This window comes from Physeter macrocephalus, chromosome 4, assembly GCF_002837175.3.
Source record: "Physeter macrocephalus isolate SW-GA chromosome 4, ASM283717v5, whole genome shotgun sequence".
Taxonomy (NCBI): Eukaryota; Metazoa; Chordata; class Mammalia; order Artiodactyla; family Physeteridae; genus Physeter; species Physeter macrocephalus.
Window position 1 is genome coordinate 117,235,085 of NC_041217.1, and position 14,675 is coordinate 117,249,759.

At 43.8% G+C, this 14,675-nt stretch overlaps 1 protein-coding gene across 2 annotated transcripts in view; it reads right to left on the minus strand.

The window, feature by feature from the left end:
* The window catches only part of ST6GALNAC5 (ST6 N-acetylgalactosaminide alpha-2,6-sialyltransferase 5), a 169,337-nt gene that overhangs the window by 19,150 nt on the left and 135,512 nt on the right, over positions 1 to 14,675 (minus strand). The window contains exon 3 of one of the 2 annotated variants that reach the window (XM_007112201.2): positions 825 to 1,234. The exons of the other annotated variant lie outside the window; for it this stretch is intronic. Coding sequence (XP_007112263.2) covers positions 825 to 1,234 — 410 coding nt within the window. The remainder of the gene's footprint in view (positions 1 to 824; positions 1,235 to 14,675) is intronic. 2 annotated transcript variants of the gene reach the window in all.

Genomic DNA, 14,675 nt, shown 5'->3' on the forward strand with positions numbered 1-14,675 from the left:
AGGGGATAGCGGGGGAAGGAGATAAATTAGGAATTTGGAATTAACTACGACTATATATAAAATAGATAAATAACAAGGACCTAGCGTAGAGCTCAGGGAACTATATTAAATATCTTGTAATAACCTATAGTAGAAAAGAATCTGAAAAAGAATATATATATATTATATATGTATGTGTATATATAATATATATAAAAATTATATCTCCATAACTGAATCACTTTGCTGTACACCTGAAACTAACACAGCACTGTAAATTAACTATAGTTCAATTTTAAAAATGGTTAAAAATTAAATTAAAGAAAAAGAAGCTTAAGGAGATGAGCTTATCTGACATAAGAATAAAAAAAAAAAAAAAAAAAAAAAAGCTTTGCTTTTGTTGAATCAGCCAGCAAGGACATTTCCTCACCCTCCCCTGGACCCCGGCCACACCCTGCCCGCGCCTCTGTACCTGTCTTTGCCGGTCTCGTGCTTGAAGAGCTCATCAAACTGCAGCATCTTGTGGCGCGTGATCATGAAGGCCTTCAGCCGGGGCAGCACCTGGCTCAGGAGCTGCAGGTTGTTGTAGACCTGGCCCTTGCCGTCGCGCCGCATGTAGCTGCTGGGGCCCCAGAAGATGAACACGGTGCCCTGGCTGACGTTGAGTAGGTCGTGGCGGTTGCGGAGGATTCGCTGGAGGCTGGAATGCGCGATGACCCTCAGGCTGGTGCGATTGCCCACGTCAGCATAAAAAAAAAAAAGCTTTGCTTTTGTTGAATCAGCCAGCAAGGACATTTCCTCACCCTCCCCTGGACCCCGGCCACACCCTGCCCGCGCCTCTGTACCTGTCTTTGCCGGTCTCGTGCTTGAAGAGCTCATCAAACTGCAGCATCTTGTGGCGCGTGATCATGAAGGCCTTCAGCCGGGGCAGCACCTGGCTCAGGAGCTGCAGGTTGTTGTAGACCTGGCCCTTGCCGTCGCGCCGCATGTAGCTGCTGGGGCCCCAGAAGATGAACACGGTGCCCTGGCTGACGTTGAGTAGGTCGTGGCGGTTGCGGAGGATTCGCTGGAGGCTGGAATGCGCGATGACCCTCAGGCTGGTGCGATTGCCCACGTCGTGCCCGTAGCCGCGCGTAGGGGCATCGTTCATGCGGATGACGCACTCGGTCTGGTCAATCCGGGGGCCTCGCAGGCTGTGCAACAGATGCCCTGAGCTCGTCACCAGGGCGCAGTCCCTGCAGTGCATTTTCAGGGGCTGCAAGGAGGGGGAGAAGGACCCCATCAGCGGCAACACTCGCTTGGCACCGGCAGGTCATTTCCCTGCCTCTGAGGGCTGCCATCTTCGCTCTTCTCCCCCCTATGCCAGAATACATCCCTTCTGCTATTACCTCATCCACCCCTACATTCTCTTCCAGACTGGTGAAAGGGAGTACTGGACAACAGGGAAAGAGAGCCAGCGGTGACCTGTTGACCATTGGGCTCTGGGCTTTACTGATATTAATAGATCAAATCGTCATATCAACCCAGCAAGCTTGCTGTTACTGCCATTTTACAAATAATGATAACCCTAGCCTCAGAGATGTTAAAAAATTTGCCCAAAGATGCATAACTAGCAAGTAATGAAGTCATGCTTTCAAACCCAGGTCTTTATGAATCCAAAGTTACCCCCAAGTTGAAGAAAAGACTATACTACCATTTGCTGTGACACTAGTTTTAATGCTCTTAACTCACCTTATTGGAAGTTAAGCATGTATCAGTGTTCTTGGATGCTGTACAAATATATTTATCCTAAATAGACATCGTCTAAGTATCGTGTGAGAAAAGACATGCAAATTGTAACCCCTCAGAAGCCATAATTTTGAAATGACAATTAGGATAGTTTCTCCCATTTTTAGGGGAGAGGGAGAGAAATTGAGTCAGTCCATCTTCAAAAATGTAAAGAAAGCCTCAAGCTCATCCACTGTACTCGCGCCCTGTGGAAGCCCTGGCCCTATGGTGCCCACCAGGGACCACGCCAATGACAATGCTCATTTCAACATCCTGAACCAGTGATGTACTTTCTGAACGCCTACATTCTTACCAGTTAAACATTTCCCTGTTCATGTTTAATGAGAAATATCTCTCAGTTGCTGTTTGAAGATAATGTAATTAGGGCCGGAGGCCCAGGCCAGCAAGTGCACAAAACAATGATAATCAAGAATGTTCTGAAGGACAGTTGCACTGTTAGATTTCCCCCAGAGCCTCTGCCTTTCCTCCCTGTTAACTCTGAACTGGACTCACTGGCTCCCTGCACCGTCTCAGAAAACTGAATCCAATTTAGTGCCGCGTATATACAGCCTTGTATTTACTCTTGGAGTTTCCTGAGCCATAGCTCTGTCTTCCGAACCAGACAGAGAGCACCGAGGGCGGTCACCTTCCCTCACTGCAGAGTGGCCAGGGGCACCCACACAGGATGGTCCAGACTTGTCTATACTACCTGTTAGCTATGGCACCTTGGCAAGTCACTAACCTCCGCAAGTCTCACTTTTCTCATTTTTAACCGAGGATAATTAATGCCCCATTCCACTTTGATAGAATTAAAATGTACACAGTGGTAGGCTGAGCCATTTAAAATTGCCAATATTTGACCTGCGAAAGTAGCAATTGCATGGGGTTGAACCCAGTCCTTACCATAGGACGTGGCACGGCATCATTCATTAAGTGACGGCTGCTCTGGGGCTTTTCAGGTAGAGTGGAGCGCATGGTAGGTACGCACCACATCAGTGTGTACTGATCGCTCTGGGTTGCTAATTGACACATGGGCTTATGAAATGGCAATTCTACCACTGCAAAGTCTCATCATTCATTTGACATCCAGTTACTCTTAGGTGACAAATGTGCTGGGCGGCAAGAATGCGAATGGAATGGAAAAACAGAACCCCTCAAGGTTTATACTTTACTGGGGGGCAGTAGGTCAGAGATGTGCAATGACATGTGGCACAATGCGGGGCTGTGCTGCACTGTTAGTAAAGGGGGCTGTTTAGAGCACAGCAGGGCTGGGGGCACAAAGGAGAGAGTGGTCAACTTAGTTAATATTTCTGATGTTCTCTATGTGCCAGGCACTGTTCTGAGCTTTTTATATAATTGTATTAATTCTTCAAATAAACCTATAAGAAAGATACTACATCATCACCCCTGTTTTACTAAGGAGAATATTGAGAGGTAGAAGAGGAGCCCGGTTTGTTAGGGGTTGTTTGGGTTTTAGCATCCAAAGTCCTGTATCCTGGGAAACCTCTACTCGTGTTAAAACATTCCTAAAAAGATGACAGGGGCATCTGCAAATAGCATGTGACTAAATGATGATTAGGGTCAGGAGACCCAGGGTCTAAAGCAGACTTTATCACAAATTGGGTACTTAACTTTCTCACCCGTAAAACAAAGAGAGCGCCAACTAGACACTTGTGGCCAGATGATATTCATTCTTTCATTCACTTAACAGACACTTATTAAGCACTTAATACACCCCTGAGGTACAGTGTAACTCAGTCCGTTTGCTTAATAAGGTCACTTTGCAAGATTTCATTCCACTGGACCCGAAAGCCATTGGAACCTGCTTTTTCTCCTCAGAACTATTATCCTGAATTTTCCAGTTTGATTTATAATTTCAAGACATTGTGCTCATTTTTACTGGGGAAAAAATTCTAAAGAAAGGTCCCAGCATTTCTTTCCAGATAATTAATTATTCTGCTGTGATTCTCAGAGCATAGGCTGCTTGACGGGTGATACTTGTAACACCTCTGGAGACTCCAAGGCCTCCTCTCTCTCTCTCTCCCTCTCTCTCTCTCTCTCTCTCTCTCTCTCCCTCTCTCTCTCTCTCTCTCTCTCTCTCTCCCCACTATGCCCATGTGAGGCCAGATGAACACCCTTTCAGGGAAGGCCAAGGTTCCTGACTGTGCCATACGGACCCTCTGTGATTACTGGGTGCCACCAGAACATGCTGGGGTCCACCCAGTTCCAGAAAGCCCTCTCTCATGAGTCCTGCCCACCTGCCTTAGCTCTGAGGGATTGATGACCTCAGGCACCAGCATCCTCTCTTTGAGTTGTACAGATGCACCAAACAATGTAAAAAAGATCTAAGTCTGAATTATGCCTTAAGTGCCTTTCAGTAAGTGGTGCCAATAAAGTGACAATAGCTGTTCTAAACAATGTTACACTTCCTGCAGGTGAGAAGAGCATGTACCAAAGGCTGAATCACTTCCAAAGGCGGAAACGAAGTCTGTTTCCTGCATTCAGAGGCACTAAGGATATCGTGGGAGGCAGAAGGACTATACAAAGTGTGGGACCCAGGTTCTTGGGATGTTACAGTCCCTGAGACAGCCATGCTCCTCCACATCGAAGTGCCATTATCATCCTGAGTGTCTTCATGACACGGGTGAAAATACTCATGCCTTGGTAAGCTAAGACTCCTGATGTAGTATTGAACATGTTCTTCCCTTAAGCACTCAGATGCTGGATTGCTGAATCACTCAGCAGGGCATGGGAAGGTGAACTTGGGGCTCTGCCGGCAGGCCGGGGAGATAAAACTCCACCGGGGACAGGAGAGGAGAGGTGGCTCCTGGTGCACTCACTGCCTACCTACGCCTTCTCTCCTACTTCTTTCTCACAGTATTCAGCCTTCCTGATTCTTGGGGACATTTTCCTTAAAGACTCATTTGGTGAGGGGTTCCGCCTTTTGTAGGAAACATGGGCACCCGTGTTAGGTCACTCCAACCTTGGTAATCTCTCTGGCTTCCTAAATTGATGGATGGGTTGATAAGTGAGTGAATGAAAGCCAACCTCCAGGTTTCTCAGTCCTCTGAGAAAACCTCCATATATACAAAGAAGACATGATGTGATGCCCTAACCAACAAGTCTCCTGCAGCCCTATGTACCAATACCACGGAGAGAAGCAGGGGAGAGCACAGAGGAAGCTCTGTCTGCAGAGAAGGAGGCTGGGCCATTTGCCTCAGGGCCACTCAGCCCAGGGGGCCACAATGGCCAGAGCCCAGGGCACTGCTTGCAATTAATGGCTGACTGGGAAAATGGCCCAGGACACAGTAAGGGCCATTAAACCCAGCTGGTTATTAATCCCTAGTAAGAGCTTGATGCCAAGGTCATTAGAGCTGTTGTGCAGTGAAAAATGCTGAGGAAAATCTACAAGGCACGGAGGAGTTACCTCTTCTCCAGTCCACTGATGCTCAGAGCAGTAGCCCAGGCCCCAGGAGTGCGGTGCACAGGAGCCTATGGGTGCAGGTGGGCTGGCTTCTAGGGGGAGTGCACACACACACACACACACACACACACACACACACACACACACACACACACCACACACACACACACACACACACGGGTACACGCAATGCTTACCATTATATTTTTGCTGTCACTTTTGCTTTCTGATAACATGTAAGGTTTTGTCATCATCCCAGTTCCTAGGACAGTGGCTGCAACTCATTGGGGGCTCATGAATGTCTTAGAATATTTTAGAATATTGGGGATATTTAGAATATTTTAGAAGGTGTGAATGAACTTCTCTCTCCACCCCCAAATCCTGGGGAAAAAAAGCCCACAATCAGGGAACAGGGGAGAATGACAACTTTCATCACAACTTGCTCCTTTGGGCCGTGGCAACAGGAGCAATTCCTGCTTCAGAAAGCACGCTCAGGGAATCCAGGTTTGATTTCTGTCACAGCCCATGACCCAGCTGATGCCTCCTGAGCCTTTCTTAAAAGAACAGAACAGGCCAAGTCAAATTTGACTTGACACCTAAAACACTCAGTGACGTCCTTGCAAACATTTGCAGCACGGCAATCTCAGGCTTCACTTTAAAAAATTCTGATTTATTGGGCAGAGAGAAAGCCACCTCAGAACATAATGTCCATTAGTTTGGTAATGAGACCAGTCTTGCTCTGGGAGCTGATTGTTGGTCTGGAGCAAGCATAAGATATATTAAATGGCTTCGCAGGTTTCAAGAATCTCTGCACTTTCCAATCTGATATTTTCCTGTAATTACAGTCAATTTCTGTTTACCCTGACACTGGGTATAAGCCGCTCTGGTTATTTAATATGATTCACTGGAAAAATGTTACTCTTCCAAGTTTCTCCTCTCCCTCTTGTTCAATGAAAGCCCGCCCATCAGCCAAGAAGTCCTCTTCCCTCCACCAGCGCCACTTTCCATGATTTCCATCCGCTGCCTGGCTAAGGATGAAGGGACTCCTTGGGTAGGAGGAAGTACTGAGCAGTGTTTAAAATATGGCCTTTGGAGTCACTGGCTTCGAACTTGCTTCTTCCACTCCTTCGGTGGATAATTTGGGGCAAATTGGCTTAGATTCTCTGAGCCCCAGTTTCTTCATCTGTGATCTGGATATAGTAAAGTCAGTCTCAAAGAGAAGTTTTGCCTTTTCAATTAATGGTGTGCCTTCCACCCAGCTGCTCAAGACAAAATTCAAGGATTGTTCTTGACACCTCTTTCTCTGCCCCCTGCAATGCATTCAGTCCTATTGGATCTCTCCTCCTACAGATGTCCCAAATCCTAGCTCTTCTCACCATCCCTGCTGCCACTCCTTTCATCAAAGCCACCATCATCTCTCTTTAGCTCCTGCTGCACACTCGTAACTCTTTACTTCCCTCATTCCATCCCTCCTCTATACTCCTGTCTCCACAAAGTTCCTGCGGTGACTTTTAATATGTAATTACCAGAGAGTTCTGTACAAGATGATGTCAATACCATACTGTTTGATTACTATAGCTTTGTAATATAGTTTAAAATCAGGGAGTGTGATGCCTCTACTTTTTTCTTCTTTCTGTTAATTACACTGCCATATCTCCATTTCCTGTTGTCTGATGTGATTTATATTATATAATATAATAATTTATATTATTTCCACACCCAGGATGCTCTTATCCTGATCTTTGCATGATGACACCTTCACATTCTTCAGGTGTTACCACAAACCACCTCCCCGGAGAGACCTTCCCTGATCCCTTAATATTTCCACTGCCCTCCTTTGCCATCTTCTGTCACTCTCTCCATTATCCAGGCTTATTTTTTTTAATCTTTTTTTTTTTTTTTTGGTTGCACCATGCAGCATGCGGGATCTTAGCTCCCCAGCCAGGGATTGAACACGGGTCCCTACAGTGAACGTGCCAAGTCCTAACCACTGGACTGCCAAGGAATTCCTTATCCAGGCTTATTTTTAAACTCAAGCATCACTACCTAAAATAATCTTAATTATGGCTTGTGTGTTTACATGTTTATGCCTTTCTCCCTTACTAGAATGTAAGCTCCAGGAAAGGTGGAGCTTTGTCTTGTTCACACTGTGTCTTCAGCCTCAAGAACAGTACCAAGAATAAAGAAAAAGTTCAACAAATATTTTTGAATGAATGACTGAAGGATAAACCATGTAGCACCTACCACAGTGCCCAGCACATCAACAGTATGAAAGAAATGTGCTTACTGTATTTGTGTCACCATTCTACTAGTAACCAACCAGTCCCTGATATTTTTTTGTTTGGGTGAGTAGGTTGATATATTCTAAAGCACAGTATTTGAATTCTCCTGCATATGTCATAACCACCTTCAGCACTAGATGACCTTCAAAGAGAAGTCCAGGAAATCCCATTAGTTTTTTAAAATTTTTAATGGAATTGCATTCTATTTTTTTTACATGCATTCTATTTTTTAAATGTCTTTTGACAACTTTATTGATATATAATTTACATACCATAAAATTCACTCATTTTAAATGTAAATTCAATGATTTTTAGAATATTTACAGAGTTGTGTGACTATCACCATGATCTAATTTAAGAACATTCCTGTCATGCTGAAAAGATGCACATCCTTACCAACACTTGTTATTTTTCGTCTTATTGATAACAGCCATTCTTACAGGTATGAGGTGTTATCTCACTGTGGTTTAGTTTTGCATTTCCCTGATGATCAGTGATGTTGAGCACCTTTTCATGTACCTGTTGGCCATCTGTATGTCTTCTCTAGAGAAATGTCTATTCAGATCCTCTGCCCATTTTTTCTTCCAGTTTTATTGAGATGTAATTGACATATAGCACTGTATAAGTTTAAGGTGTACAGCATAATGACCTCTGCCCATTTTTAAACTGGATTGTTTGTCTGTTTTTTGCTATTGAGTTGTATGAGTTCTTTATATACTCTGGATATTAACCCCTTATCAGATATATGATTTGCAATATTTTCTCCCATTCAGTAGGTTGCCTTTTCATCTTGTTCATGGTTTCTTTTGCTGTGCAGAAGCTTTTTAGTTTGATGGAGTCCCACTTGTTTATTTTTGCTTTTGTTGCTTTTGCTTTTGGTGTCAGATTCAAAAAACATCATCACCAAGACCTATGACAAGTAGCTTACCACCTACGTTTTCTTCTAGGAGTTTTATGGTTTCAGGTTTTATGTTCAAATCTTTCATCCATTTTGAGTTAATTTTTGTGTATGGTGAAGAGAGTTGTCCAGTTTCTTTCTCTTGCATGTGGCTGTTGAGTTTTCCCAATACCATTTATTGAGGAGGCTGTCCTTTCCCCATTGTATATTCTTAGCTCCTTTGCTGTAAATTAATTGATCATAAATGCATGGGTTTATTTCTGGGCTCTCTAGTCTGTTTCATTGATCTGTGTGTTTCTTTTTATGCCAGTACCATACGATTTGATCACTATAGCTTTGTAGTATAGTTTGAAAACAAGGAGTGTGATGCCTTCACTTTGTTCTTCTTTCTCAAGATTGCTTTGGTTAGTTGAAGTCTTTTGTGGATTCATACAAATCTTAGAATTGTTCTCTCTATTTCTATGTAAAATGCCATTGGAATTTTCATTGTGTTCTTTATTTGCATTTTCCTAATGACTAATGATGTTGAGCATCTTTTCATGGTCTTATTTATGCCATTAGTTTTCAGGTTTCTTATTCCATCTATTGCACCCCATCTCTACCCCAAATAAGTTCCACCATGGGTAGGTGATTCTATTGAACTCTAAGTCAACATTCTGTTGACTTCTGCACGAGTCTTGTATGTGCAGGAGTCTTGTATGTGCAGGACCTACAAGCCAGAGGAGGGTGCATGGTCTATGTGCATGGAGAACAGAGAGAAAGAGGAGTCTTTTAATCAACACCTTTAAGTCAGAAGAGGTAAATCCAAAGTGGAAAATCAGGTGAGCATTGTCTGGGACATATGTTTATATTTAAACCAGATTTTGTAAAAATAGAACTACCATTTGATCCAGCAATCCCACTTCTGAATATACATATGAAGCAGACAAAATCAGTCTTTTGGAGAGATATCTACACTTTAATGTTCATTGCCACATTGTTCACAGTAGCCAAGATATGGAAACTCTATAAGTGTCCATCGATGGATGAATGGATAAAGAAAAATGACAGATAAAGAATATTATTCCACATACAATGGAGTAGTATTCAGCTATGAAAAGAAGGAAATTCTGCCATTTACAACAACATGGATGAACCCAGGGGGCATTATGCTAAGTAAATTAAACCAGACAGAATACTAGATGATCTCACTTATATTTGGAATCTGGAAAAAAAGTTTGAACCCATAGAAAGAAAGAGTATAATGGCAGTTGCCAGGGGCTGGGAGGTGGGGTAAATGGGCAGATGTTGGTCAAAGGGTACAAACTTTTATTTATAAGATGAATAAATTCTGGGGATCTAATGTACAGCATGGTGACTATAGTTAATAATACAGTATTGTATACTTGAAATTTGCTGAGAGTAAATCTTAAGTGTTCTCACCACATACACGCCGCCCCCCCACACACACAAAAGGTAATGTGAGGTGATAGACGTGTTAATTAATTTGATGTTGTAATCACTTCACAATGTATATGTATATCAAATCATCACATTATATACTTTAAGTATATACAATATTATTTGTCCATTATACCTCAATAAAGCTGGGAAAGAAAAGAAAGCCAGATTTTGATAATTAAAGTGAGAAAATTTACCTAGCCATATTATATTGAAATGAGTTTTCTAGAATTACAGAATAGAACGACTGGCAGAAATCTCAGAGATTACGTAGCCCAGTAGTTCTCTGAGTATGGTTCCTCAACCAGCAGCAACAACAAAGTCTAGAAACTTTCTAGAAATACAAATTCTCAGGCCCCACCCTAGACCTTCTGAATCAGATGCTCTGAGGTGAGGCTCAGCTATCTGTGCTTTAGCAACACAGGTGATTCTGATGCATCCTCAAGGTTAAGAACCCCTGGACCAGGACAGTACCTTCATTTTATCGAGGAAGAAGCTGGAACTCATGAGTTATGTGATTTGCTCAAGATCACACGCTAAGGGCAGCACCTGGGATAAAACCCCAGGTCTCCTCACTCCACAAATCTAAGAAAATTCGCCTAGGTCTGTAGATTGTTCAAAGTCACTGGGCACTCACTGAAAAGGAGTCATGAATTAATATTTTACTTAAGATGGAACCTACAAATGGAAGTGATATGGTGGAGACAGATGAATAAGAAGGAACATCCCTTATTTGATATGCTGCCCTCAGCAGGGCTGCCTGCCTTTGCACCACCGGCCTGCTTATTTGGAAGGAGGAACCAGGAATAGCTAGAGAGCATCCAAACCCCCTACGACAGGGAAGATGCTGATGCTTGTATATGTCTGGGGACTGCTCTTGCCACAGAAGTTGGGCCACTGGGGCTTCTCTCCAGCACAGCCTCTCAGAGGCGTGGCCAGTCAGGCCCCTCCTGTCTGTTGTGGGTTGAATTGTGTCCCCCCGGAAAACATATGTTGAAGTTTTTTTTTTTTTTTTTTTTTCTTTTGCGGTACGCGGGCCTCTCACTGCTGTGGCCTCTCCCGTTGCGGAGCACAGGCTCCGGACGCGCAGGCTCAGCGGCCATGGCTCACGGGCCCATCCGCTCTGTGGCATGTGGGATCTTCCCGGACCGGGGCACGAACCCGTGTCCCCTGCATCGGCAGGTGGAGTCCCAACCACTGCGCCACCAGGGAAGCCCTATGTTGAAGTGTTAAACCCCAGTACCTGTGAATGTGACCTTATTTGGAAAAAAGGGGTTTTGCGGATGTACTTAAGATGCAAATCAAGATGAGGTCATACTGGATTAGGGTGGGTCCAATCACTGGTGTCCCTATAAGAAGAGATCAGAGACACACAGAGACACACAGGCAGAACACTATGTGGTGACCAGGCAGAGACTGCAGTGATTCATCTACTGGCCAAGAACTCTGAGGACTGCCCCCAAGCACCAGAAGCCGGAAGAAGCAAGGAAGTATTCTTAGAGCTTTGAGAGGCAGTGGGCCCTGCCAAAACCTTGATTTCCGACTTCTGGGCTCCAGAACTGTGAGAGAATAAATTTCTGTTGTTTTAAGACACCCAGTTTGTGGGAATTTGTTTTGGCAGCTCTAGGAAACCAATACACTGCCCCATACAAGTTCTTTACCCTCTGCCTTCCAGCCTCCCTCCCACCAGCACCCCAGCCAGCAAGGCTCTGTCCTGCAGCTTTCACCCTTACAGTTCACTCTCTGCACACCTGCCAGAGGGAGATTTTAAAGCATAAAGCACCTACTCCCACCTTTTTAGAAAAATAAAATCCAAATTCTTTACTTGGCTGGAGTCTTGCCTACCTCATGGACCTCAACTTGTTGCCTCATTCTCCAGCCCCACTGACCACCGAGCTCCTTTCAGCTTCTGGGAGAGATCAGACAGTCCTTTTTTTGTCTCTGGCCTTTGCTTCCCCTGTTATTTACATTCCTGGCCCGTTCTCATCTCTCACGTGTCAGATTAAAAGCCATCTCCTCCAGGAAGCCCTCCCTGACTGCTCTAATTGGAGGTGGCCTCCCCCACTTATTATATAACAAAGATATTAACCACTAATAACACTGACAAAATGTTCAGCGCATGTGTAAGGCACTGTTCTAAGCACAGTACATGCATCATCCAACTTAATCCTGAAACAGCCTTGAGAGGCAGGTTCTACCATTGTTGTAATTTTATCAGATGAAGAAGTTACACAAATTAATCACCTATCATGATCCTGTTTATTTCCTTCATGGCACTTTCCACAATCTCTAATGATTTACATTTTTAATTTCTTTATTTTCTGTCCCCACCAATAAAACATCAGTGCCATGCGGGCAGAGATCATGATGTATGCATGGCATGCAACAGGTGCTCAAGAGATAAAGAAATCTCCTAATACATCACTACCTTACTTTTTCAGCAAGCGGTAGATGATTTTTCTCTGTCCAGAAGGGGTGTGGATGAGCTGTCAGCGAGACAAGCCTGTTTCTAGAGCCCATTTCTTCTCTGAAATGCTGGTACAATGGTTGATGTTACACCCTGACTCACCTCACAGCCTTTCAAATAACTCCCTGATGTGATTTCCTTCAAAGGTCACTCATATGCAATTATTTCCTCTAGGAGGAGATTGGATATAAAGGCCCCCTGTGCTCATTAAAACAAACAAAAAGCTCCATTTTCATTAGAGGAAGGGACAGTTAATGCTGCCAGACAAGCCTGATTCCACAGAACTGGCTTCTTTGGCCTCTGCTACACTTGAAAGTGACCTAAGGTAAATACAGCATGTCCTGAATCTGGGAAGGGCACTAATAATTGATGATCAAAGGCAAGATAATTATGAGAACTCGGGAGTTCCACAAATAGCTTAGCTAAACGGAGGGAAGAAAGCCAAGGTTTCAGGTGACCAAATGAGAAAAAAATCTAATTGAACAAAACATTAAATTTATAACATTAAAGTAGACAGAACACTGTCTTGAGTCAGACTTGGGTTCGAATCTCAGTTCAGTCATTTATTGGTAGGTGCTTCCCTACTCTGTCTGTTTTCTCTTCTGTAAAATAGCCATAATAGACACTAAGCAAGGAATAACTATTACTACTATCATGGCTTAATCATTATAGATAAAAAAGAGGCCTCCTGAATAACCTGCTTCATCCTCTCCCCTCATGACCAGTCACTCCCTGAGCCTGCGAACTCAACCTCCTTCACCTCTGTTGAGTTTGATCATTTCTATCCACACATACATGACTTCTCATTGACCCTTCCCTGGTTCAACCCACGATCTTTGCCCAGTCACTGCCATGCCTCTTAGCCAGTCCTACCACACCCATTCCTGTCTATTCTCCACACCAGGCAGAGTGGCCTTTCTAAAATGCACATCTAATTAAGGCCTGCTTTTGCTTAATGCCCCTATATGACCTCCACTGCTTTGAGGACGAGATCCTTCCAGTGGCTTACCAGGCCCTGATACCTTGCCAAGTCCTACTGTATTCCCCACTCTCTTGTGGCTCTCTACACTCTAGTTACACTGACTTTGACTCTGTAGCTTCTTTTAGCCCCAAGTGGCAATATTCATAAGACTTTGCCTCAGGGCCTTTGCACGTGCTTTCCCTGGAACCTGATAACCTACCTGGCAGAGTTATTTTATGAGATAATAATAACAGCATTCAAAGTTTTCCTCCCCTGTGTCCTCTCCCCATTTATGACTTTTGTAATTCTTCATTACTCGTTCAAAGTACCACTTCCTTGAAACCTTCCTTAAACTCCAAGATTAGCTTAGGGTTCTGTTTCTTCCTTTATAATTCTCATCATATCTGCAATCATTGATTCAGTGTCTCTCTTCCCCACAAAATGGCAAGGTTCTTAAGAATTGAGTCTATATCTGTGTTGAGTTTAGGTCACCAAAATATCCCCAAGACCTAATATATAGTAGGTACTCACTAAATATTTACTGCACAACTAACCAAACTAGTTCATGCAGCCGAGGGGGCCATTCCAGAACCAAGGCCTCTCCTAGGCTTTCTGTTTGGGTTTTCATTTCCATTGATAAGCCGAAGTGTAGACCAAGGAACAAACTCATCCAAAATAGATTACTTTGGTGCAAATACTCATTTTCCAGAATGACTCATTATTTGGGGTTCTGGATATTGACTAGTGCCAGGTAGCTAATAGCCAGATTGCGACGGTGTTGATACTCTGGTTCTTGGGCTGATGGTTTGTTTATTGAACTGCATACTTTAGGGGCTCTGAGAATGAAAGAATGGCCATCAGCAGCCTGGATAACTCAGCACCCCAGCTGGGAACACATGAGTAAACAAAATCGTAATTTTTCGCTTTGCCAAGCTCAGTAACAGTGTCATGATGAGCTACCAGCAAAGCAGCCATTAGTTAAATAAATAAAGCACAAGGCTAGAAACAGGATTGCTGATGCAGGCACAGTCTCCTCTTTTGCTGACTGTTGATGGACATTATACATGATGTACACCCTGGGCCCCCTGCTTTAATTTGCTAAATATGATGCATCCTCTGGGCTGCATGACTTACTTTGTATTACTGACAAATCACCTTTTCTTCTTTTCCCATTTCATTTGCTCACCATATAGTTATTAAGCACCTACTGTCTGTGTAATGGGACCTCTTGGGCAGGCTGCCCAGTATACAACTGTCTTCGGTCCTCTGGTGATCCTCAGACTCAGAGAGGAGACCTAAAGTTCAAGGAAGCTGATTCCTGGCAAGAAGAGGCAGCGGCGTCCCTGCTCCTTCAAGAAGCCCGGGGGTTGGTGAAGGCAGATAGGTTTGATAACGTGAGAGAGTTTCAGGCTTAAGAAAGGTTTCTTTGGGGGAGATGCTTTTTTTTTTTTTTTTTT